Genomic DNA, 26,540 nt, shown 5'->3' on the forward strand with positions numbered 1-26,540 from the left:
GTTTTAATTTGTCTAATATAAAATTAATAATTTCGAGGCATGTTATCTTTGATGAAACTCAATTTCCCTTCACCAAGATACACTCCCCTTCACCTCACTCTTATCAATTCCTAGATGATGACCTTCACCCCTACCTTATACATCAGTGGCAAAATCAAATTTCACCACCTATTGTACATAACCAACCAACACCCACAATCCCAATTGACCAACCATTACCCTCAACAAACCAACAATCATCATTTTCTACCTCTTCTATCAACACACCCATTACAATAAACTCCCCATCACCACCACCAATTCAACCGCATTCACCTCCATCTACACGAACCATCACCATCCAAAGCATGAAAGGCATTGTCAAACCCCACATGATATTTAACTTATCAATCTCTCACTCTGACCACACCATCTCTCCCATACCTAAAAACCCCAAACTAGCCTTATCAGACCCGAATTGGAAATCTGTAATGCAATCTGAATTTGATGCTCTTATTCGAAATAAGATGTGGGATTTAGTTCCTCGTCCTTGTGATACTAATCTTATTCTATGTATGTGGATTTTTAGGCATAAGAAAAATCATTATGGCTCCTTTGAGCGTTACAAGGCTCGTCTTGTAGGTGATGGCAGGTCACAGGTTCCAGGTGTGGATTGTGATGAGACTTTTAGCCACGTGGTGAAACTTGCTACCATTCGAACAATGCTTACCATTGATCTCTCCAAATCCTGGCCCATTCATCAACTGGATGTCCATAATTCCTTTTTACATGGTGATCTTCATGAGACTGTTTACATGCATCAGCCATTGGGTTTCCGCGACCTCCGTCATCCAGATTATGTATGTCGATTGAAGAAGTCATTGTAGGGTCTCAAGCAAGCGCCTAGGGCATGGTACCAACGTTTTGCTGACTATGTCGCCACCATTGGATTTCTCCATAGCACATTAGACCATTCCCTCTTCATATATCGACAAGGTTTAGACATGACCTACATTCTACTGTATGTAGACGACATCATCCTCATCGCCTCCACTCAAGTCCTCCGCCAATCAATTATGTCACTCTTAGCATCTGAGTTTGCAATGAAGAATTTGGGCCCTCTGAGTTACTTTCTGGGTATTGCAGTATCTCTTCATCCTGATGGCATATTTCTCAGTCAAAGCACTTATGCTTCAGAGATCATTGAACGTGCTGGCATGACGTCCTGTAAACCATCAGCCACTCATGTTGACACCAAGCAAAAACTCAGCACCTCCTCTGGCACTTCTAATGAGTATCCCTCCTTGTATCGGAGTCTTGCAGAAGCCTTACAATATCTCACCTTCACTCGACCTGATATATCATATGTTGTTCAACAAGTTTGTCTTCACATGCATGCCCCTCGCACGGAACACATGCTTGCTCTTAAGCGCATTTTGCGCTATGTTCAGGGCACCTTACATTTTGGACTACACTTATCCCCATCTCTTATTACAAAGCTTATCTTCTACACTGACGCTGATTGGGGTGGATGTCCTGACACCAGACGTTCTACATCTGGTTACTGTGTTTTTCTAGGTGACAACCTTATTTCTTGGTCTTCCAAAAGGCAACCAACTCTCTCCAGTTCCAGTGCTGAAGCCGAATATAGGGGGGTTGCCAATGTTGTCTATGAATCGTGTTAGATTCACAATCTTCTCATAGAACTCCAGTTTCTTATTCCCCGGGCCACGTTGGTGTATTGTGACAATGTTAGTGCCATCTATCTATCTGGTAATCCTGTGCAGCATCAGCGCACTGAGCATATTGAGATGGACATTCATTTTGTTCGGGAAAAGGTAGCTCGTGGTCAGGCTCGCGTCCTTCATGTTCCCTCAAGACATCAGATCACATACATTTTCACCAAAGGACTTCCTCGCATTCTCTTTGATGATTTTCGGACCAGTCTAAGCGTCCGTGAACCTCCCACTTCGACTGTGGGGGTGTGATAAAATAGAATATTTTGTTATAATTAGTCATAATTAGTTTCCTATCATTATGTTGTATCATAATTAGATAGTTGACCAAATGTTACACATTGATGTATATATATTCTTTTTAGATCAATGAGAAAGACACGATTTTCATTATCTTACATCAAGGATTGCGAGACTCCAAGGATCCTCCCTTTTCGTGTTTGATTAAGAAAAATATTTTCACTGCCTCAAGTAAGCAAAAAAGGAAACTCGATGTTGATAGAGTGTTTTATTGCATTAGTGAAAATGGTTTGTAATATGGTATGAGGTGCTTATTAAAGAAAAATCTTAGTGTGATTTTGAAAAATATACTTGATGTTGATCAAACACCTTTTATCTTATTATTTTTGAAAGGTTAATTTTAATGGTCATTTTGTCTTTTTGGATTAACAATTATGCATCAACAAAAAATACAATAAAATAAACTAAAAAAAAAATCAATAAAAAATGTAAAATAAATAATAAAAGGGAGGGGGGGCACTATCAATACAAGAGGTAAAAATTAATAAATAAAGTAATAATAAATAAATAAATAAATAATATACAAAAGACAAAAACAAACTGAAAATTAGGGGTGTGGCTAGAAAAATGCTATAGACCCAAAGGAGGGGAACCCATAGAGGTGTACTGAGCAATCATAAGGTGTGGGGAGATTTGGTCTTCCCCAACCCAACATTTGATTACTATTCCCGTATCAATAAAAATGGAAGAAAAATGTTACAACGAAAATATAAAAATATCATAACTTTCTCATTTTTTTTATGAAATGAAGCAAATAAATAATGAAAATTTATCTACTCGATCTTGCGAATACAATAGTATATTAAAAATCAGATAATAAACAACAAAAAATTTCAAAAATCAACAAAAATGCAGCAACATATGTTTGCTTGATTTGACCATTTTATCCATCCTCATGACAAATAAACTATGGATTCATGCTCGGGGTGATGTTGGGAAATTATTGGATACATTATTTATATGAAACAAGCATGAATTTGCATTTGACTCTTTTTGTTCATGGAGGTTCAAGAACACTTTTAACTCTTGATTTTGAAATCAATTGAGTTTCCATACAAAATGGTAATTATTAAGGTACTAAATAAATAAAGAAAAAGTAAAAATACAATAGAATTAAATAAAGAACAATCATAAGAGTCATTTAAACAACAACAAATTACTTTTGCTTATGGAGGTTCAAGAACACTTTTCAACTTTTGATTTAAAATCAATTGAGTTTTCATGCAAAATGGTGATGATTAAGGTACTCAATAAATAAAGTAAGAGTAAAAATACAATAGAATTAAATAAAGAACAAGCATAAGAGTCATTTAAACAACAACAAATAACTTTTGCTTATGGAGGTTCAAGAACACTTTTCAACTCTTGATTTAAAATCAATTGAGTTTCCATGCAAAATGATGATGATTAAGATACTAAATAAATAAAGCATGAGTAAACATGCAATAGAATTAAATAAAGAACATGCATAAGAGTCTATCTATTCAATAAAAAGAAAGAAATGACTTGAAAGAAAATGAAGAGAATTTTGCCTTAGTTTTTGTGAATGATTGGTGATGTGATTTGTGAATGAGAATGATTTTATTTATAGGCTCTAAAAAGGGTAGTTTAGGAATTATATAAAGAGTGTGAGTGTCTTCTAGACATTTATTTAATTAAATAGTGAATAATGATGTAATAAATTATGGATATTTTGGGCTTTCTAGAAACATTGATTTTTTTATGATGTATGAAAATGATTAATAAAATTCAAATGAATATTTTGATGATAAATCAAATGATCATGAGTTCATTTTCAAAATGCATAATGAAAAAAAATGCAATTTTAGTCAATTTCTTCAACATGTAAAATATTGACTTTATGTTGACTTTTTTACTATATGCTTAATTATGGTGACTTTATTTGATGATAAAAATGCATATGGATAAAAATGAAAAACTAGACAAATTGACATGTATCAGATGAATTTAAAATACCCAGACAAAACTAGGGTATGACAGTGTGTATTGACATTGTCATGTGTATTGTTCATGTTGTCAAGTTCTTGTTTTATTCAAATTTTGTTAATATGCTTTAGGTTTTGGTGTTGGATATGCATATGCATATAATCATATTAGGATGTTGTGTGTGTAGCATTAGTGTGTCATTCATATTTGTCTTTTGATATAAATTTCAAAATTTATTATGGATCATAGTTAGATCAAAGCTGATAGATTAGGTCCGGTGTATGAGAAAAGAGTTATTGAATTTCTTGAATTCGCCAAAAAAATATTCTCGACAGTAATGGTATATTTTTTTTCCTTGTGTTGTCTGTGTGAATATCAAAAAAAGGTTAAAGAAAGAAATATTACATCACTTATGTTGTGATGGAATATGTCAAAATTATACAACATGGACGTGGCATTGAGAAGTAGATAATAATTGAAATGTGACGTCACAAATGGATGAAGATCATGAAGATATGGATGATTGACTAGAAGGTGTGATTTGTGATATTGGAGAATCGTCTTATATGAAATCTCATATTTATTATACTTTATGTATCGATAAATATGCATCTTTATATAAGGGGTGTATCAGTTTTACACGATTGTTTGTGTTGTTAAGATTGTTTAATCTGAAGTGTCTTTATTTAAATGCAAGTGGGTTCCCAATAACAATGGTGTATAAACTGATGAGTTAGTACTCACACGGGTTGACTTTGGCAAGTCAACTTACACGACTGAACCATTCATCATGGCTACTCAAGCAAAATAAGTTTTTTATGTGACAGACTTTGCGGACTTATCGAAGAGATGGTCAATTGTTCTCAAAGGAAAACACAATCCTCATAGTAATGATGAAAGTTTTGATATTTCTTCCACTCCTTCTTATGCAACACAAGTGCATACATCATATGAAGAAGTTGATAGAGATGATGTACATGTTACTCATAACGATCATCAAGAAGGCATATGGAAAAATTAACAAGTAAGTATTTTATATTCTTCATTCATTATTTATTGTATGTTATAATTTCTAATGATGTTATTTTATAACAACTATTATTATTTGAAATTATAGGTGTTTAAAGTCAAGACATCAAGAGACAAGACACCAAGACAACAAGATAGTATAATTTGATGTAATGATGTGTACATTGTAGGTTGTTTTATGTCATTTTGGTTTTGATGTAGTATACAATTTTTCGTTCCTAACGAAATTGTATCATTCGATGTATTATAATTTTTTGTCTAATTCAATTCACACATGGGTGTATTGTTGTTTCTGGTCTGATATGATTCAGAAATATTCAAGGTAAAAATATGAGAATATTGTAGAAATGAAAAATATATATATATATATATATATAAAAAAATCACAACGATTTTTAATTCAACTGTTGTTATAAGCAAAGAACACTATCAGAATAATAAAAGGCAAGAATGGCGTTGCTAGGATTCGAATTCAGGACCTATAAATTATTTCACAACAGGTGTTTTATCTAATCCTTGTTATAAGTAGCGTGATACCTAACTTATAACCACAATCACTCTTCTGTTGTGGAAATCGGCATACATGTAATCACACGTTACCTAACAACGGACGTGAAATTGTTATTATATGTATTTTACAACAGTCATTATATTTGTTTTCCGTAGTAGTGTCTCCCCTTAAAACACTTATCCTTTTAGGCCCCATGCTTGAGGGATTACGTACATTTCAATTTCTCCTCCTAAAGCACTTCTCCCATTTGGGGGCTCATGCTTGAGGGACTATGTATATTCGTGTCTCATCATAGGTCAGGTATGAACCCGAGCATGAAGTAATAAGTTGGGTGAGAGTCCGTACACAGATAAATGTTTGAGCCAAGGTAAAGAAGGAAACCCAAGACAAATGTGTCCCATTAGATGACAGGAACATCTCTAGGCAGATACAATTATCAAAGACTTATTAATAAGCATAAATGGTCTATCACAGACAAGGGAATCAGACCCTATTGAATGACCTCAAGCCGACAGAGAGACATAGGCATTTATGGCTCATCAATTAATCTTATAAAGATTAAGTCTGCTAGATTGTATATAAACGGACAATCTAAGAAGAACCAGATATCTTTCACACTTTTCATACAACTCATATGAAAACTAACCTTACGACCTTAACTAGCTTAGCTCTTATAGAATGATCAAATAGTGTATATTTTGTGTACGGTAGTAATCTAATAAAAAATTGATTTATTTTATATTTTTATAGAGACTAAAATTCTAATATAAATTATATTTGTGAACTAAAAGTCAAGTAAATTTTTTATAGAACTAAACATAAAATTTTATAAAAAACTAAAAACATATTTAACCTGTTGTAAATCATATAGAAACTAAAACATTTTTACCCCCTGGAAAAAAAACATATCATCATGTTCAATAAACTAATCCATTGACGCAAATCATATATTTTTATTAAACTAAAATCCATTTAAAGATCTTTTATTAGAGTTCCAAACATGAAAGACATTATTTGCTTTTTTTTGTCTACTTAAAAAAAAAGATAATTCTAGAAACTAGCAATTTAAGCTTTGAACATATCCACACATGTTTCTTTTGAAAGCCCTCTATTCCAGAATTTCTTGAAGTATTCATTATATTCAAATTCCTTGTATTGAGCAGGATGATCATTGTCTATGAGTTGAGGAGCTGGTTTCATGATTGCATCTGGTGATGGACAGTAGAAAGTTGGAATAGACATCCTCTCTTTCTCACTATTCACCAATGCTCTATGCAGCACACTCTTATACCTATCATTGCTTATCACCTATAACATGCATAAATAAGTAGTTTTTTAGTTATTTATAGGAATGAAAAATAAGCGTTAATGCTAAAGTTATTAGGAATAATTACCTGAATTTGGTCACCAATATTGACAATAAAGGTGTTAGGAACAGGATTTATAGTAACCCATTTACCATCCTTAAGAACTTGTAAACCAACAACATCATTTTGCAGCAAAATAGTGATAACATTTGGGTCAGCATGTGCTGGTAAACCATATGTTAGTTCTGGCTCAGGACATGGAGGGTAGTAGTTAATAGCCATGTGTTGTCCATGTTTGCCTAATGCTTTGTTTATGTAATCTTTTTCTAAACCTAAACTCTCTGATATTGCTTCAAGCAATCTCAATGCCAAGTTTCTCAGTTGCTTGCTATACTCTGCCACATCATCCCTATATATACATCACAAATAAATAAAATTGTGAATAAACATTTGAAAGAAAAATATAAAATACATATAAAAATAAATTTATATATATATATATATATATATATATATATATATATATATATATATATATATATATATATATATATATATATATATATATAGGTTCTGTTTGTTTGATAAAAATAAAGGTTGATTAATGAGTTAACTTATAGTTTATAGTTGATATCTGATAATTGATGGTTTATAACTTATAGTTGATGGTTGATAGTTGATAAGCGAATTGTAATGTTTAGTAAAATAACGGTTCAAATATAAAATGACATAAAAAACATTTTATACTTATTTATTTTATTTTAAAATAAAATAAATTATAAAGCATAAAAAAGAATTTTTATTAAAATAATAAGAATAAAAATGAAAGAAAAAATTATAAACAGTAAATTATAAGTTAAAATATTACTTCAAATAATATCTGGAAAATAAGTTATAGATTAATAAAATGAACTATAAACTTATAATGAAAAAACCGTTATCAAACAAATTTAAATTGTATATGAACTTATAAACTATAAACTCGTAAAATATGACTTATCAAACATAGCCTCAAACTTTAAAATTTAGATAATATTTTGTCTGATATTTACTTCTCTTTAAAAAAAAATAGTTTTTAAAAAAATAATGTTTTAATTATATGATCCAAGAAAGTAAGTTAAATGTAATTAATTAAACCGAATTATTCATGAACTTGAAACTAAGATCAAATATCAAATTAAATAAAATGTTTATACTAAACTCATGTTGAGTTTTAAATTCAATCATTTGTATTTTTATATTTAATAAAAATGAAAAAATTTAATATGAATTGTCTTATCTCAATCAAATGGTAAGCAATTCAATACGAATAGAATTCAACCATCTAATTAGAAATGCATAGTTTGATTTTAACACAATAAATACTTATATGGCAAAAATGTTATTTTGTATCCATTAAAAACTTATATGTATTCTTAGTGTAAAATAAATAGAAACTTCTTTATCATACATTTAAATAAGAACAATGACTAGTTGTATATTTTTGAACCCGAAAGAAGGAGGGTTTGCATGCCATTCATGAACATAATCTTCAAGAGGATGACAATGAAGTCTCAAAAAATCTCTCCAATTTGAAACTTTCTCAGTCTTTACATTAAAACTCGTTGAAAGTCTTGTTGGCTTCAATAGATCTTCGGAGTAACTCTTCTTCCTCTCACTCTCCGACATATTAAAGAACTCTTTTGACACATTCATCATATCACCTAGCACCTCCTCTGGAACCCCATGATTCACAATCTAAAAATACATTTAAATAAATAATAAAAAAAATTAGATCACATACAACTATTACATGTGGAAAAAAATTCGAACTGTTTACTCCGTCAATATCTGATCGAACCGTTTAGATTTCAAATTGATATAACCGAGGTTAATATTTACACTCGTCGATCATAACACAATTACATAGTTTTAGTTATTATAGACTAGAAATCTGATCATACCACGTTGATAAATGATGTTGTATGTGTGACAATAATCTAAACTGAAAAATTCAAAATTATTATAGTACTCATAAGAAATTAAGAAGTTGATAAGATTAAGATGTACTATACTTGAAAAAAATCCATAGTTTTGACAAGTATGAGCAATTTTTTGGATGATTTCAGAACGATTTGAGGAATCTAAGCCTTGAAGATCAATGATAGGAATGAAATCATTAGTGGATGATAGGAGTTGAAGATCTGGACGGTCACCAATGGGTCTAATGAAATTTGAAGGGACATGATTTAAGGTGGAAGCAAGGTCTGTTACTAAAGGCTTCACTGTTGTGGCCATATTGTTGTAAACAAAAGTTTCTAGGATTTGTGACAATTGATTGATGAAGCAAGACAAGAACTTGTGACTATTTGTAAACAAGTTTCATCGGTGATGTTTGTTGTTTATTGGATCATCATTGCTTATGTCATTATTTATCATCACATTTGTGATGTCATATTTAATGAATTTTTTATTTTATTTTAGAAAGCATTTCATTTTTTTTATTAAAAATCGTGTCATTTGAAAATTTTAGTCAAATCATGTCATTTGAAAAAAAAACATATTTAGTGAATTTTATTTTACTAAATGAAAATTGTAAAAAAAATGGCATTTAAATATGTTTATAAAAAGGAAGTACCATATTTTACTAGTAGTGTACATTGCATTTATATAATAAAAATAGAAGAATTTTAAAGTTGAAAATAATATTTATTTTTAAATTAACTTTTTTGATTAAATATTGATTTATTGTAAAATGAGTATTATTTTTTTACTAAAGATTATAAAAATATATAATTAGACTAATAGATGGATTATTTTTTTAAAAATAATCCAATAGATGGAAAGTTGCCTCTACAAAATAAAAATAAATTGCAATTTCAATTATTCTATATGTTTCTTATTATCATTTAATATATTATACATACATTTATTGAAAAAACATTGATTGTTGTACTAATTTTTGTTACAAAATTAATTTTATTTTATAGTATATTGTTTTAGTTAATTGAGTAATCTCTCTATTCCATGATAAGTTATTCAATTAATCACGAGTTTCTAAAATATAACCTTATCAAATATTAATAAATTTAAAATTATCATAAATATATTATTAAATAAATAGAATTTGAAACATGAAAACAATATTAATTAAATGATTTAATTGAAAAATTAATTAATATTATATTAAAAGTTAAAAAAAAATATTTTAAAATAATTATTATGAGATAGAGCAAGTAGTAAGTTGGTTGAGATACACTAATCAATAATATATCAAATTTAATTTTTTATAACAAGTATAAAAAACGTAATAAATAAATAAATAAATAAATAATCTCTTTTCTCCATACATCAGTGGCAGTGTGTGCATGTGAAGTATAAAACCCAATGAATAACTAATCACAACATAAGTTTAAACTATGCTCAAGCATTTTTACCCTATTTTTCCCCCAGAGTCTCTGTCTCCTTAGTGAGTGTAGTACTCCTATGAATTTTCAGCTTCTCCTGATTTCTCTTCCTTCGTGGCAATTATTCACCACGAAGATTTTATTTTTGCATGCATACATTTGCATCATGAGGTCTCTTAGGGACCAAAATTCGTCTCTTTGTTATTATTTAAGCCCATTCTACCTCGTCGAGACGAAGATTTTAACCTTCATATCTCCGGCTAGAATGACCTTAAATAGGGGCATCTGTAAGATCCTAATTTTGACCCTAAGATCCCTCATGGCATCATATCATTGCCCATTGCAGTGCCTCAAGGATCATAGCATGTTTGGCCCCTTAACCCTAAGGGTGGGATTTGTGTGAGTGGTTTGAGACCATCAAGCATGCTTGTATTGTATATTATTGCTTTTCTTTTTTGTTTACTAACCAAAAGCACAAAATATGTCACTAACTCTTTTTGTTTTGAAGCTCAAGTGATCATGTGCTCCCATGCTCCTAGGAGGCTCCTAAGCTCAGTGAAGTGGCTAGATGAAGATGAGAACAAGCATGACAATGGTCCACAAAGCTCCTAATCATCATATATGTCTCCCAAGTATCTCAATTTATCAATTTGATCAAGATAACCCAAAGGGCTTGAGGATTGTTTCCCAAGGAAACCCTAATTTCATTATGCTTCAACTGTGCCTTGCTCATGAAGCAACCTCAACCTATGATTAAATTTAATCAAGGGAAGTTCTTTCATTCATTATTTTATGCATATATGAGCCTATGTGAGGCCCCTCAATCATTCATTCATCAAGATTTGAAGTTTGGCCGTGAGAAGTTGACCAATCAAGTCATCTAACTAAACTGAGGATCACTGAGATACAATGTGTTTGTCAAATGAAGATGACCCCAAGATGAACAATGTTATTAAGAACCATATGAACAACTTTCATGTTCATCAAAAGTCCATTTTAAACTTGGAAGGCCATCATTCATTTCAAAACATTATAGGCCATTTTGATTGAAACCCTAATTTTGGGTCAACTTCCCAAGGACCTAACTTCCTTATTTTTTATGATTTTGAGGTGAGACCAAATGCATTGGAAATTTTAAGATGTCTACTTAAAATGTTATGTTGGACAAAATTTCATAATCCTAAAAGAAACACATGTGATAATACAAAACATTATAGGTCACTTTGGACCTAAGTCATTGAATTTGAAAACTTTCCAACTTCAAGTGCCCATAACTTTCTCATGAAAAACCCAAATGATGCAAAATTTGAGTCTAAATTGATCATCTTGAAAAGATATACAACTTTGATGTTGGAGGTTTTGTCATTTGAAGCTTTCATCATTGAAACAGAAGGGCTTGAAGATGCTTGCTTTTGGTAAAATTTTCAAAGGAAAACCTAGATATGTTTTGTACCCAAAACTTCACAGCCTGTTTTCATAAATTCCAAACTCCAAATGAACTTTTGCCCAACATGACTTTTGTTCCTTATTTCAAGGGCTTTCCAACCATTACTCACATTAACTTTTTGGATTGTCCATGAGTGAGTTTCGAAGAGCTTAATGTTTATGTTCATTTTTGCAATTCACATTATGACTTCATGTGCAAGCAAATACCAAGCCAATTGCACGTCCAATTCACTTCCATATGAGTTCAGCATGGATTTGCATTCATTCTTGGGCATCACATGCGCCTGTACAGGCCCATGCAAGGAGGATCCAAATTTCATGCACACGAGGGAAAGCATTACCTTACATCCATTCCAGCTATAAATAGAAGCTCATTCTCATTCAAATGGGAACCACAAGGAGATCTGAAGTGCTGCTGAATTGAAAACCAAACCCTCACTAAAGGAATTTTCAGTTTTCTATTTCATTTTAAGCTTGAATTTCAACATTATTAGTTGATCTTTACAGCTCAATTCCTTAACCTTGCATCACCATCACACTTCCAGATCAAAATTGGATTAAGAGCTTGGACAATTCATGCTGTTTGAAGCTCCATTTCAGAGGTATATCACCAAACTTTCTTGATCTAGATCTTGCTATATAATGTGAATCTCTTTGGTTTGTGCTGTTTTTTGAAGCCCTCGTGCATGAGGCAGGCCAGTGGTGGTCTTAATTTTGCAAATCGTGCCATTTCAGTTCATCTACCATGATCTTCAAGCTCATGTTTCTCTCTAAATAGGAACTTTGAGGAGAATCCATGGTTACAGGGGTGATGTACATCACCTCGGCTTCATTTTGATACCTTCTTTTTTCATTTTTATTGAGGTTTGATTTCCTGCGCGTGGTGACCGGATCTGGTTAGATCGCCGGAGAAGATGGTGGTTTCCACCACCATCCCCACGTGGAAGCCTTCAGATCCATTGGATCATGATGAAATGTTATAATCTTGGCCTTTCATTGTATTGACCTATTTTAAATCAAAGTGCAGCGCGTTTGACCAAGGTGTATCATGTGACCGCGCCTCTGAGCCCTAGGATCATTGCCACGTCAATTAATGAAATGATCCAGTGGCTGCGCATTTTTGTTATTTTCTTATTTTCTGTTAATTCCATTTAATTCCTTTTATTTTCAAAAATTCATAAATATTTTATTTGAAGTCAAAAAAATATGAGACCAATGCCAAAAAAATTCTTGAAAAATCTAGTTTCATATTTTGATTTTTAATTATTTTTGTGACTTCATTTAATATTTTTTATGAATTATTTGGTTTTTAATAGTATTAATTCATTTTAAAATACTTTCTGATATTTGAAAATTCCAAAAATATTTTCCTAACACATATGGATCATGATACGTCAATGAAAAATAGTCTCATCAATTTCTTAATTGATTTGAGATTTATTTGAGATTTTAATTCATATTGTGTTATTTTTATTGTTTTTAATTGTTTTTAAATAGTTTCTGATTTCAAAAATTATTGAGAAAATTTGTCAAAGCTTGTTTGACCATGTTAGGCCTATGAGAATTTAATTGGACTTGTTGAAGTTGATTTGAATTAAATTTGAGGTTTTACCATATTTTGTCCATTTTATTTTTACATTTATTTTTTATTCAAAAATACCAAAATATATGTTTGACTTGTTGACTTGTGATCTTCATTTCTCTTCTGTTTGACATTGATTGATGATGATTTGATTCACATTTGATCATTTGTGTTTGATACTTTATTTCTCTTTCCATCCATTTCATCTTCATTCCATTTCTTTTTATTTTTGGCCAATGAGTTAATGTCTTATGGTTAGTCTTGACAAATGAGAAGTTTAACCTTCTTTGATCCAAATCAAACTCAACTTGATCCAAGATCAAGTGAGTTGCTTTGTGTCCAAGATAGGTTGCTTCTTGGTCAAGCAAAAAAACTAAAGTCCATACAAGGCCTTTCCTCTTTTCTTTTGGCATGGCAAGTTTTAGGAGCTTGGCTTACTAGTCAGGATCTCTAACTTGTGTTTATTTGCCTATAGTTTTATTGACCGGCCTCAGATAAGTGTGACTACAACATTAGTCCACTTACGATTGCTTAACATAGCGCTAAATTGTCTTATGACAAACTAGCATAACCATACTAATTACTAACTTTAATTTGAGCATTTAATTTCTTGCAATTTACTTTAATGCAATTTACTTCTTGCTCATTTATTCATATTGCTTTTCATTTTCCTCACTTGAGCACATATTTTATGTTTATGTCATTTTCCTTTTACTCATTTGAGCTCATTATTGTATATAAATATATTGTTGTTTTGTGTTGGTTTTGCTTTTGTTTTGTGTGAACCTAATGCAAAAAGGAGAAAGGACTAAGAATTAGGATTTACCTATGCTTAAAGGAGTTCAAGAGCAACTAGGCCTCATGCCTTTAGAATGCTAAATTTGTTGAAGAGCAACTAGGCCTCATGCCTTTAGAATGCTAAATCTCAAAGTTGACTTCAAAGGACTTCCTTTCCAAAACTTATTCTTTGTCCATTCCTCTTATTGTGTTGTGAACTTTTTGATGTTTGCTCTTGTGTGATAGGGATTCCATCTTGAGATAGTAAAGGGGACCATTGTCATGAGTAGCCAAGTTAAGAGAGACAAGTCAAATGGAGATCCTAGGAGCTTGAATCTAAATTGTTTGATTGCTTGAGTGATTGCTAAGTCCAAAGAAAAGGAGCATCTTGAATCATCTCTATGATTTCAAGAAAAGGAACTCCAAGGGTTTTATCTTCTCTCTTATCTTGTATGCTTTAGGACTAGCCCTTTCTCTTCTTCTCCACTCTAACCCAAGCCAAACTCTTTTTGTGCAAACTTTGACATTGTTTTCAAACTAGAAACCTAGGCCTTATGCCTTTGACTGTTCAAAATCTTTTCATTAATACTCATTGTGAATAAATCTTAATCCAACTTTGACTTCATTTTTGTAAATAAATCTAACTTGTAAATATAACTCATTTCAAGTTATTTTTGTGGTTCCAATGGCCACCTTTGTTAAAACCTTTTCATAAACATTAGTCATAGGTTTGAGTTATCATAATGGTTGATGTAAACCTCACCTTATCCTTAGTGATTGGACTATAAGTCTTCCATACTTATTATAGGGTTAACCCCTCACTAGTATGTTGAAGCTCTCCTCACATGGTGGGTTGTTGGTTTAGGTTGAGTTTTCTCCCTTTGATAACAAAAGACCTTAAGGCTTTTGATCAAATCAATTCACCAATCTTTGAGATTTTTACCCCGAACTACAAGGTTTTGATCCTACCTTTGTGATGGTACGTAGGCAATGGGTTCATCCATCCAAACAACAAATTTGTAAATATAATCTATTCTCTTCTCATCCCTCCAATCTTTTGCACATATTTTCACAAATACCAACCTACAACACATATTTGCAAAAAGAGGTTCCCTTAGAGTACTAAGGATGTTTTAGGTGCGTAAAACCTTCCCATTTCATAACCAACCCCCTTACCCAGATCTCTGACATTTTTATTAGTTTTTGATTTGATAAAACTTCTTACTTGGCTTTTGTTCGCTTTTTAGCCTTTCCTTTGGACAAATAAAAGTGCGCTGGCGACTCGAATTGTATGTTGACTTTTGGTTTATTCAATAAACCTAAAGGTAACGAATACCTCGCTATATACATAAAAACTCATTTTCTAGTGGGAGCGACCATCAAAGATTAGAAGTGCAATAGTTTGGTAAGGGGTGGAGAACTCTCCCCTTTTTCTCCTTTATTGTTCCAAATTGGGTGTTCTCTTTACTTGTCTTTCTCCTTACAAACAAGATAGTTGCTCTAAATCAATTCTCTAGATGAGGATGGTTTCTAAATATATATATATCATCTTCTTATGAGGTTGTGATTGTGATGACTTAAGAGGAGGCTCACTCTTTGGGAAAGCTTGCAATTTAAACCTCTTAATCCCCTCCTTATCTAGAGCTGTCGAAGATGTGAAATTCTTCATAGTAACCTTTGGGAGAGGATATAATGAGGTCATTGCCAAGAGTAAAAGCTGAAGGTTCGTGAGTGAGAGGTGTTTATGGAGTTCCTTTGGCTGGTAAGCCTGTTTTCCAAAGGCCTTAGAATGGAGAGCTATATTCGGGGAGGCCATGTCATATCAAACTCGTTGGGCATGTCTTCATTGTTCCTTGCATGTCCTGGTCCTCAAAAATCTAGGGAGCTTTGATCGTTCATCCCCGAAGAGGAATACAAGTATTTCACAAGCATGACTGAAGATATTCGTCAAGAAGACATGGCAGAGATGTTGTATCAGATGCGCAACGAATCTTCTATCTTGGATTTCAGACGGGGATCACCGTTCTCAAATGTGACAGTCATGGAGATCTTTATCCAGTTACAACTCCTCTCAGTTTTTCCGGTCTCACATCCAGTCTTTGGCATAGTCGTCTTGGTCATCATGGTGTGTCTGTTTTGAATTCCCTTTGCAAAAATAAGTTCATATGTTGTGAACCTTCTAAATCTTATGCCGTTTGTGACTATTGTGGTTTAGGAAAACAAGTTAAATTTCCATTTTTTTATTCTCAAACTACGACTTTGATGTCTTTTGACATTTAACATAGTGATTTATGGACGTCTCCAATTTTAAGTTCTGTTGGTCATAAATATTATGTCTTATTCTTAGATGATTTTACAAACTTTTTGTGGACTTTTCCTATTAGCAGAAAATCTCATGTGTTTGAAACGTTCAAGTCACTTACTCAACTCATTCAAACTCAATTTTTGCAAAAAGTCAAAACATTTCAATGTGCCAATGTCGGTGAATATAATAATGAGCTTTTTCAAAAATATTGCATTGATCATGGTCTAGTTTTTCGTTTCTCTTGTCCTCACACATCCTCACAAAATGGGAAAGTGGAACACAAAATAAGAACCATTAATAATATGATACGCATTATGGTAGCTCATTCTTCTGTCCCCCCCCCCCCCCCCCCCCCCCCTCGTTTTGGCATCATGCTCTCCACATGGCAACTTACCTGTTAAATATTATTCCTTATAAAACACTTCATAAGCAGTCACCAACACAACTCATGTATCATCGTGATCCCACCTACACACATCTCAGAGTCTTTGGTTGTCTATCTTATCCATTATTCTCGTCATCTACTATTCATAAGTTACAACCCCGCTCTACTCCGTGTGTCTTCTTGGGTTATCCGCTGAATCATAGAGGTTACAAGTGTTTTAATTTGTCTAATAGAAAATTAATAATTTCGAGGCATGTTATCTTTGATGAAACTCAATTTCCCTTCACCAAGATACACTCCCCTTCACCTCACTCTTATCAATTCCTAGATGATGACCTTCACCCCTACCTTATACATCAGTGGCAAAATCAAATTTCACCATCTATTGTACATAACCAACCAACACCCACAATCCCAATTGACCAACCATTACCCTCAACAAACCAACAATCATCATTTTCTACCTCTTCTATCAACACACCCATTACAATAAACTCCCCATCACCACCACCAATTCAACCGCATTCACCTCCACCTACACGAACCATCACCATCCAAAGCATGAAAGGCATTGTCAAACCCCACATGATATTTAACTTATCAATCTCTCACTCTGACCACACCATCTCTCCCATACCTAAAAACCCCAAACTAGCCTTATCAGACCCGAATTGGAAATCCGTAATGCAATCTGAATTTGATGCTCTTATTCGAAATAAGATGTGGGATTTAGTTCCTCGTCCTTGTGATACTAATCTTATTCTATGTATGTGGATTTTTAGGCATAAGAAAAATCATTATGGCTCCTTTGAGCGTTACAAGGCTCGTCTTGTAGGTGATGGCAGGTCACAGGTTCCAGGTGTGGATTGTGATGAGACTTTTAGCCACGTGGTGAAACTTGCTACCATTCGAACAATGCTTACCATTGATCTCTCCAAATCCTGGCCCATTCATCAACTGGATGTCCATAATTCCTTTTTACATGGTGATCTTCATGAGACTGTTTACATGCATCAGCCATTGGGTTTCCGCGACCTCCGTCATCCAGATTATGTATGTCGATTGAAGAAGTCATTGTATGGTCTCAAGCAAGCGCCTAGGGCATGGTACCAACGTTTTGCTGACTATGTCGCCACCATTGGATTTCTCCATAGCACATTAGACCATTCCCTCTTCATATATCGACAAGGTTTAGACATGACCTACATTCTACTGTATGTAGACGACATCATCCTCATCGCCTCCACTCAAGTCCTCCGCCAATCAATTATGTCACTCTTAGCATCTGAGTTTGCAATGAAGAATTTGGGCCCTCTGAGTTACTTTCTGGGTATTGCAGTATCTCTTCATCCTGATGGCATATTTCTCAGTCAAAGCACTTATGCTTCAGAGATCATTGAACGTGCTGGCATGACGTCCTGTAAACCATCAGCCACTCATGTTGACACCAAGCAAAAACTCAGCACCTCCTCTGGCACTTCTAATGAGTATCCCTCCTTGTATCGGAGTCTTGCAGAAGCCTTACAATATCTCACCTTCACTCGACCTGATATATCATATGTTGTTCAACAAGTTTGTCTTCACATGCATGCCCCTCGCACGGAACACATGCTTGCTCTTAAGCGCATTTTGCGCTATGTTCAGGGCACCTTACATTTTGGACTACACTTATCCCCATCTCTCATTACAAAGCTTATCTCCTACACTGACGCTGATTGGGGTGGATGTCCTGACACCAGATGTTCTACATCTGGTTACTGTGTTTTTCTAGGTGACAACCTTATTTCTTGGTCTTCCAAAAGGCAACCAACTCTCTCCAGTTCCAGTGCTGAAGCCGAATATAGGGGGGTTGCCAATGTTGTCTATGAATCGTGTTAGATTCACAATCTTCTCATAGAACTCCAGTTTCCTATTCCTCGGGCCACGTTGGTGTATTGTGACAATGTTAGTGCCATCTATCTATCTGGTAATCCTGTGCAGCATCAGCGCACTGAGCATATTGAGATGGACATTCATTTTGTTCGGGAAAAGGTAGCTCGTGGTCAGGCTCGCGTCCTTCATGTTCCCTCAAGACATCAGATCACATACATTTTCACCAAAGGACTTCCTCGCATTCTCTTTGATGATTTTCGGACCAGTCTAAGCGTTCGTGAACCTCCCACTTCGACTGTGGGGGTGTGATAAAATAGAATATTTTGTTATAATTAGTCATAATTAGTTTCCTATAATTATGTTGTATCATAATTAGATAGTTGACCAAATGTTACACATTGATGTATATATATTCTTTTTAGATCAATGAGAAAGACACGATTTTCATTATCTTACATCAAGGATTGCGAGACTCCAAGGATCCTCCCTTTTCGTGTTTGATTAAGAAAAATATTTTCACTGCCTCAAGTAAGCAAAAAAGGAAACTCGATGTTGATAGAGTGTTTTATTGCATTAGTGAAAATGGTTTGTAATATGGTATGAGGTGCTTATTAAAGAAAAATCTTAGTGTGACTTTGAAAAATATACTTGATGTTGATCAAACACCTTTTATCTTAATATTTTTGAAAGGTTAATTTTAATGGTCATTTTGTCTTTTTGGATTAACAATTATGCATCAACAAAAAATACAATAAAATAAACTAAAAAAAAAATCAATAAAAAATGTAAAATAAATAATAAAAGGGAAGGGGGGCACTATCAATACAAGAGGTAAAAATTAATAAATAAAGTAATAATAAATAAATAAATAAATAATATACAAAAGACAAAAACAAACTGAAAATTAGGGGTGTGGCTAGAAAAATGCTATAGACCCAAAGGAGGGGAACCCATAGAGGTGTACTGAGCAATCATAAGGTGTGGGGAGATTTGGTCTTCCCCAACCCAACATTTGATTACTATTCCCGTATCAATAAAAATGGAAGAAAAATGTTACAACGAAAATATAAAAATATCATAACTTTCTCATTTTTTTTATGAAATGAAGCAAATAAATAATGAAAATTTATCTACTCGATCTTGCGAATACAATAGTATATTAAAATTCAGATAATAAACAACAAAAAATTTCAAAAATCAACAAAAATGCAGCAACATATGTTTGCTTGATTTGACCATTTTATCCATCCTCATGACAAATAAACTATGGATTCATGCTCGGGGTGATGTTGGGAAATTATTGGATACATTATTTATATGAAACAAGCATGAATTTGCATTTGACTCTTTTTGTTCATGGAGGTTCAAGAACACTTTTAACTCTTGATTTTGAAATCAATTGAGTTTCCATACAAAATGGTAATTATTAAGGTACTAAATAAATAAAGAAAAAGTAAAAATACAATAGAATTAAATAAAGAACAATCATAAGAGTCATTTAAACAACAACAAATTACTTTTGCTTATGGAGGTTCAAGAACACTTTTCAACTTTTGATTTAAAATCAATTGAGTTTTCATGCAAAATGGTGATGATTAAGGTACTCAATAAATAAAGTAAGAGTAAAAATACAATAGAATTAAATAAAGAACAAGCATAAGAGTCATTTAAACAACAACAAATAACTTTTGCTTATGGAGGTTCAAGAACACTTTTCAACTCTTGATTTAAAATCAATTGAGTTTCCATGCAAAATGGTGATGATTAAGATACTAAATAAATAAAGCATGAGTAAACATGCAATAGAATTAAATAAAGAACATGCATAAGAGTCTATCTATTCAATAAAAAGAAAGAAATGACTTGAAAGAAAATGAAGAGAATTTTGCCTTAGTTTTTGTGAATGATTGGTGACGTGATTTGTGAATGAGAATGATTTTATTTATAGGCTCTAAAAAGGGTAGTTTAGGAATTATATAAAGAGTGTGAGTGTCTTCTAGACATTTATTTAATTAAATAGTGAATAATGATGTAATAAATTATGGATATTTTGGGCTTTCTAGAAACATTGATTTTTTTATGATGTATGAAAATGATTAATAAAATTCAAATGAATATTTTGATGATAAATCAAATGATCATGAGTTCATTTTCAAAATGCATAATGAAAAAAAATGCAATTTTAGTCAATTTCTTCAACATGTAAAATATTGACTTTATGTTGACTTTTTTACTATATGCATAATTATGGTGACTTTATTTGATGATAAAAATGCATATGGATAAAAATGAAAAACTAGACAAATTGACATGTATCAGATGAATTTAAAATACCCAGACAAAACTAGGGTATGACAGTGTGTATTGACATTGTCATGTGTATTGTTCATGTTGTCAAGTTCTTGTTTTATTCAAATTTTGTTAATATGCTTTAGGTTTTGGTGTTGGATATGCATATGCATATAATCATATTAGGATGTTGTGTGTGTAGCATTAGTGTGTCATTCATATTTGTCTTTTGATATAAATTTCAAAATTTATTATGGATCATAGTTAGATCAAAGCTGATAGATTAGGTCCGGTGTATGAGAAAAGAGTTATTGAATTTCTTGAATTCGCCAAAAAAAATATTCTCGACAGTAATGGTATATTTTATTTTCCTTGTGTTGTCTGTGTGAATATCAAAAAAAGGTTAAAGAAAGAAATATTACATCACTTATGTTGTGATGGAATATGTCAAAATTATACAACATGGACGTGGCATTGAGAAGTAGATAATAATTGAAATGTGACGTCACAAATGGATGAAGATCATGAAGATATGGATGATTGACTAGAAGGTGTGATTTGTGATATTGGAGAATCGTCTTATATGAAATCTCATATTTATTATACTTTATGTATCGATAAATATGCATCTTTATATAAGGGGTGTATCAGTTTTACACGATTGTTTGTGTTGTTAAGATTGTTTAATCTGAAGTGTCTTTATTTAAATGCAAGTGGGTTCCCAATAACAATGGTGTATAAACTGATGAGTTAGTACTCACACGGGTTGACTTTGGCAAGTCAACTTACACGACTGAACCATTCATCATGGCTACTCAAGCAAAATAAGTTTTTTATGTGACAGACTTTGCGGACTTATCGAAGAGATGGTCAATTGTTCTCAAAGGAAAACACAATCCTCATAGTAATGATGAAAGTTTTGATATTTCTTCCACTCCTTCTTATGCAACACAAGTGCATACATCATATGAAGAAGTTGATAGAGATGATGTACATGTTACTCATAACGATCATCAAGAAGGCATATGGAAAAATTAACAAGTAAGTATTTTATATTCTTCATTCATTATTTATTGTATGTTATAATTTCTAATGATGTTATTTTATAACAACTATTATTATTTGAAATTATAGGTGTTTAAAGTCAAGACATCAAGAGACAAGACACCAAGACAACAAGATAGTATAATTTGATGTAATGATGTGTACATTGTAGGTTGTTTTATGTCATTTTGGTTTTGATGTAGTATACAATTTTTCGTTCCTAACGAAATTGTATCATTCGATGTATTATAATTTTTTGTCTAATTCAATTCACACATGGGTGTATTGTTGTTTCTGGTCTGATATGATTCAGAAATATTCAAGGTAAAAATATGAGAATATTGTAGAAATGAAAAATATATATATATATATATATATATATAAAAAATTCACAACGATTTTTAATTCAACTGTTGTTATAAGCAAAGAACATTATCAGAATAATAAAAGGCAAGAATGGCGTTGCTAGGATTCGAATTCAGGACCTATAAATTATTTCACAACAGGTGTTTTATCTAATCCTTGTTATAAGTAGCGTGATACCTAACTTATAACCACAATCACTCTTCTGTTGTGGAAATCGGCATACATGTAATCACACGTTACCTAACAACGGACGTGAAATTGTTATTATATGTATTTTACAACAGTCATTATATTTGTTTTCCGTAGTAGTGTCTCCCCTTAAAACACTTATCCTTTTAGGCCCCATGCTTGAGGGATTACGTACATTTCAATTTCTCCTCCTAAAGCACTTCTCCCATTTGGGGGCTCATGCTTGAGGGACTATGTATATTTGTGTCTCATCATAGGTCAGGTATGAACCCGAGCATGAAGTAATAAGTTGGGTGAGAGTCCGTACACAGATAAATGTTTGAGCCAAGGTAAAGAAGGAAACCCAAGACAAATGTGTCCCATTAGATGACAGGAACATCTCTAGGCAGATACAATTATCAAAGACTTATTAATAAGCATAAATGGTCTATCACAGACAAGGGAATCAGACCCTATTGAATGACCTCAAGCCGACAGAGAGACATAGGCATTTATGGCTCATCAATTAATCTTATAAAGATTAAGTCTGCTAGATTGTATATAAACGGACAACCTAAGAAGAACCAGATATCTTTCACACTTTTCATACAACTCATATGAAAACTAACCTTACGACCTTAACTAGCTTAGCTCTTATAGAATGATCAAATAGTGTATATTTTGTGTACGGTAGTAATCTAATAAAAAATTGATTTATTTTATATTTTTATAGAGACTAAAATTCTAATATAAATTATATTTGTGAACTAAAAGTCAAGTAAATTTTTTATAGAACTAAACATAAAATTTTATAAAAAACTAAAAACATATTTAACCTGTTGTAAATCATATAGAAACTAAAACATTTTTACCCCCTTGGAAAAAAAACATATCATCATGTTCAATAAACTAATCCATTGACGCAAATCATATATTTTTATTAAACTAAAATCCATTTAAAGATCTTTTATTAGAGTTCCAAACATGAAAGACATTATTTGCTTTTTTTTTTGTCTACTTAAAAAAAAAGATAATTCTAGAAACTAGCAATTTAAGCTTTGAACATATCCACACATGTTTCTTTTGAAAGCCCTCTATTCCAGAATTTCTTGAAGTATTCATTATATTCAAATTCCTTGTATTGAGCAGGATGATCATTGTCTATGAGTTGAGGAGCTGGTTTCATGATTGCATCTGGTGATGGACAGTAGAAAGTTGGAATAGACATCCTCTCTTTCTCACTATTCACCAATGCTCTATGCAGCACACTCTTATACCTATCATTGCTTATCACCTATAACATGCATAAATAAGTAGTTTTTTGGTTATTTATAGGAATGAAAAATAAGCGTTAATGCTAAAGTTATTAGGAATAATTACCTGAATTTGGTCACCAATATTGACAATAAAGGTGTTAGGAACAGGATTTATAGTAACCTATTTACCATCCTTAAGAACTTGTAAACCAACAACATCATTTTGCAGCAAAATAGTGATAACATTTGGGTCAGCATGTGCTGGTAAACCATATGTTAGTTCTGGCTCAGGACATGGAGGGTAGTAGTTAATAGCCATGTGTTGTCCATGTTTGCCTAATGCTTTGTTTATGTAATCTTTTTCTAAACCTAAACTCTCTGATATTGCTTCAAGCAATCTCAATGCCAAGTTTCTCAGTTGCTTGCTATACTCTGCCACATCATCCCTATATATACATCACAAATAAATAAAATTGTGAATAAACATTTGAAAGAAAAATATAAAATACATATAAAATAAATTTATATATATATATATATATATATATATATATATATATATATATATATATATATATATATATATATATATATATATATATATATATATATATATATATATATATATATATATATATATATATATATATATATATAGGTTCTGTTTGTTTGATAAAAATAAAGGTTGATTAATGAGTTAACTTATAGTTTATAGTTGATATCTGATAATTGATGGTTTATAACTTATAGTTGATGGTTGATAGTTGATAAGCGAATTGTAATGTTTAGTAAAATAACGGTTCAAATATAAAATGACATAAAAAACATTTTATACTTATTTATTTTATTTTAAAATAAAATAAATTATAAAGGATAAAAAAGAGTTTTTATTAAAATAATAAGGATAAAAATGAAAGAAAAAATTATAAACAATAAACTATAAGTTAAAATATTACTTGAAATAATATCTGGAAAATAACTTATAGATTAATAAAATGAACTATAAACTTATAATAAAAAAAACCGTTATCAAACAAATTTAAATTGTATATGAACTTATAAACTATAAACTCGTAAAATATGACTTATCAAACATTGCCTCAAATTTTAAAATTTAGATAATATTTTGTCTGATATTTACTTCTCTTTTAAAAAAATTAGTTTTAAAAAAATAATATTTTAATTATATGATCCAAGAAAGTAAGTTAAATGTAGTTAATTAAACGGAATTAAAATTCAATCGTTTGTATTTTTATATTTAATAAAAATGAAAAAAAATTAGTATGAATTGTCTTATCTCAATCAAATGGTAAGCAATTCAATATGAATAGAATTCAACCATCTAATTAGAAATGCATAGTTTGATTTTAACACAATAAATAGGTTAAATGGAAAAAAATATTATTTTGTATCTATTAAAAACCTATATGTATTCCAAGTGTAAAATAAATTGAAACTTTTTTATTATATATTTATATAAGAACAACGAATAGTTGTATATTTTTGAACCTGAAAGAAGGAGGGTTTGCAGGCCATTCATGAACATAATCTGCAAGAGGATGGCAATGAAGTCTCAAAAAATCTCTCCAATTTGAAACTTTCTCAGTCTTTACATTACAACTCGTTGAAAGTCTTGTCGACTTCAATGGATCTTCGGAGTAACTCTTCATCCTCTCATTCTCCGACATGTTAAAGAATTCTTTTGACACATTCATCATGTCACCTACCACCTCCTCCGGAACCCCATGATTCACAATCTAAAAAAACATTTAAATAAATAATATAAAAAATTAGATCACATACAATTATTATATGTGGAAAAAAATTCTAACTGTTTACTCCGTCAATATCTGTATGATCATCTAATCAAGATCAAACCGTTTTGATTTCAAATACATATAATCGAGGTTAATATTTTAACTCGTCGATCATTACACAATTACATAGTTATAGTTATTATAGACTAGAAATCTTGATCATACCACATTGATAAATAATGTTGTATGTGTGACAATAATCTAAACTAAAAAATTCAAAGTTATTATAGTACTCGTAAGAAATTAAGAAGTTGATAAGATTAAGATGCACTATACTTGAAAAAATTCATAGTTTTGACAAGCATGAGCAATTTTTTGGATGTTTTCAGAACGATTTGAAGAATCTAAGCCTTGAAGATCAATGATAGGAATGGAACCATTAGTGGATGATTGGAGTTGAAGATCTGGACGGTCACCAATGGGTCTAATGAAATTTGAAGGGACATAATTTAAGGTGGAAGCAAGGTCTGTTACTAAAGGCTTCATTGTGGCCATATTATTCTGTAAACGAAAGTTTCTAGGATTTGTGACAATTGATTGATGAAGCAAGACAAGAACTTGTGACTATTTGTAAACAAGTTTCATAGGTGATGTTTGTTGTTTATCAGATCATCATTGCTTATGTCATTATTTATCATCACATTTGTGATGTCATATTTAATGAATTTTTTATTTTATTTTAGAAAGCATTTCATTTTTTTATTAAAAAATCATGTCATTTGAAAATTTTAGTCAAATCATGTCATTTGAAAAAAAAACATATTTAATGAATTTTATTTTACTAAAATAAAATTGTTAAAGGAAGTAACATATTTTACTAGTAGTGTACATTGCATTATATAATAAAAATAGAAGAATTTTAAAGTTGAAAATAATATTTATTTTAAAATTAATTTTTTGATTAAATATTGATTTATTATAAAATGAATATTATTTTTTGAATTTAATTGATATACACTGACAGTGTAAAGATTTTTTACACTGTCAGTTAATCACAACCATTGATTTATTTAAAATGTTTGACTTTTATTTTAACCA

At 31.5% G+C, this 26,540-nt stretch overlaps 1 protein-coding gene and 2 pseudogenes across 1 annotated transcript; 1 reads left to right on the top strand and 2 right to left on the bottom strand.

Annotated features, from left to right (window-relative positions):
* The first annotated feature begins 983 nt into the window (after positions 1-983).
* On the top strand, positions 984-1,967 carry LOC127137991 (uncharacterized mitochondrial protein AtMg00810-like; annotated as a pseudogene).
* Positions 1,968-6,567: 4,600 nt separating this feature from the next.
* On the bottom strand, positions 6,568-9,086 carry LOC127076158 (protein DMR6-LIKE OXYGENASE 2). Its single transcript, XM_051017734.1, has 4 exons — positions 8,859-9,086; positions 8,299-8,546; positions 6,897-7,218; positions 6,568-6,810 (listed from the first exon to the last, which is right to left on the bottom strand). The coding sequence occupies exons 1-4, from the start codon at positions 9,084-9,086 to the stop codon at positions 6,568-6,570; spliced, it is 1,041 nt and encodes a 346-aa protein (XP_050873691.1).
* Positions 9,087-23,480: 14,394 nt separating this feature from the next.
* LOC127076157 (protein DMR6-LIKE OXYGENASE 2-like) lies at positions 23,481-25,997 on the bottom strand (annotated as a pseudogene).
* Positions 25,998-26,540: the final 543 nt, after the last annotated feature.

The sequence above is a fragment of the Lathyrus oleraceus genome, chromosome 4 (assembly GCF_024323335.1).
Source record: "Lathyrus oleraceus cultivar Zhongwan6 chromosome 4, CAAS_Psat_ZW6_1.0, whole genome shotgun sequence".
Lineage (NCBI taxonomy): Eukaryota > Viridiplantae > Streptophyta > Magnoliopsida > Fabales > Fabaceae > Lathyrus > Lathyrus oleraceus.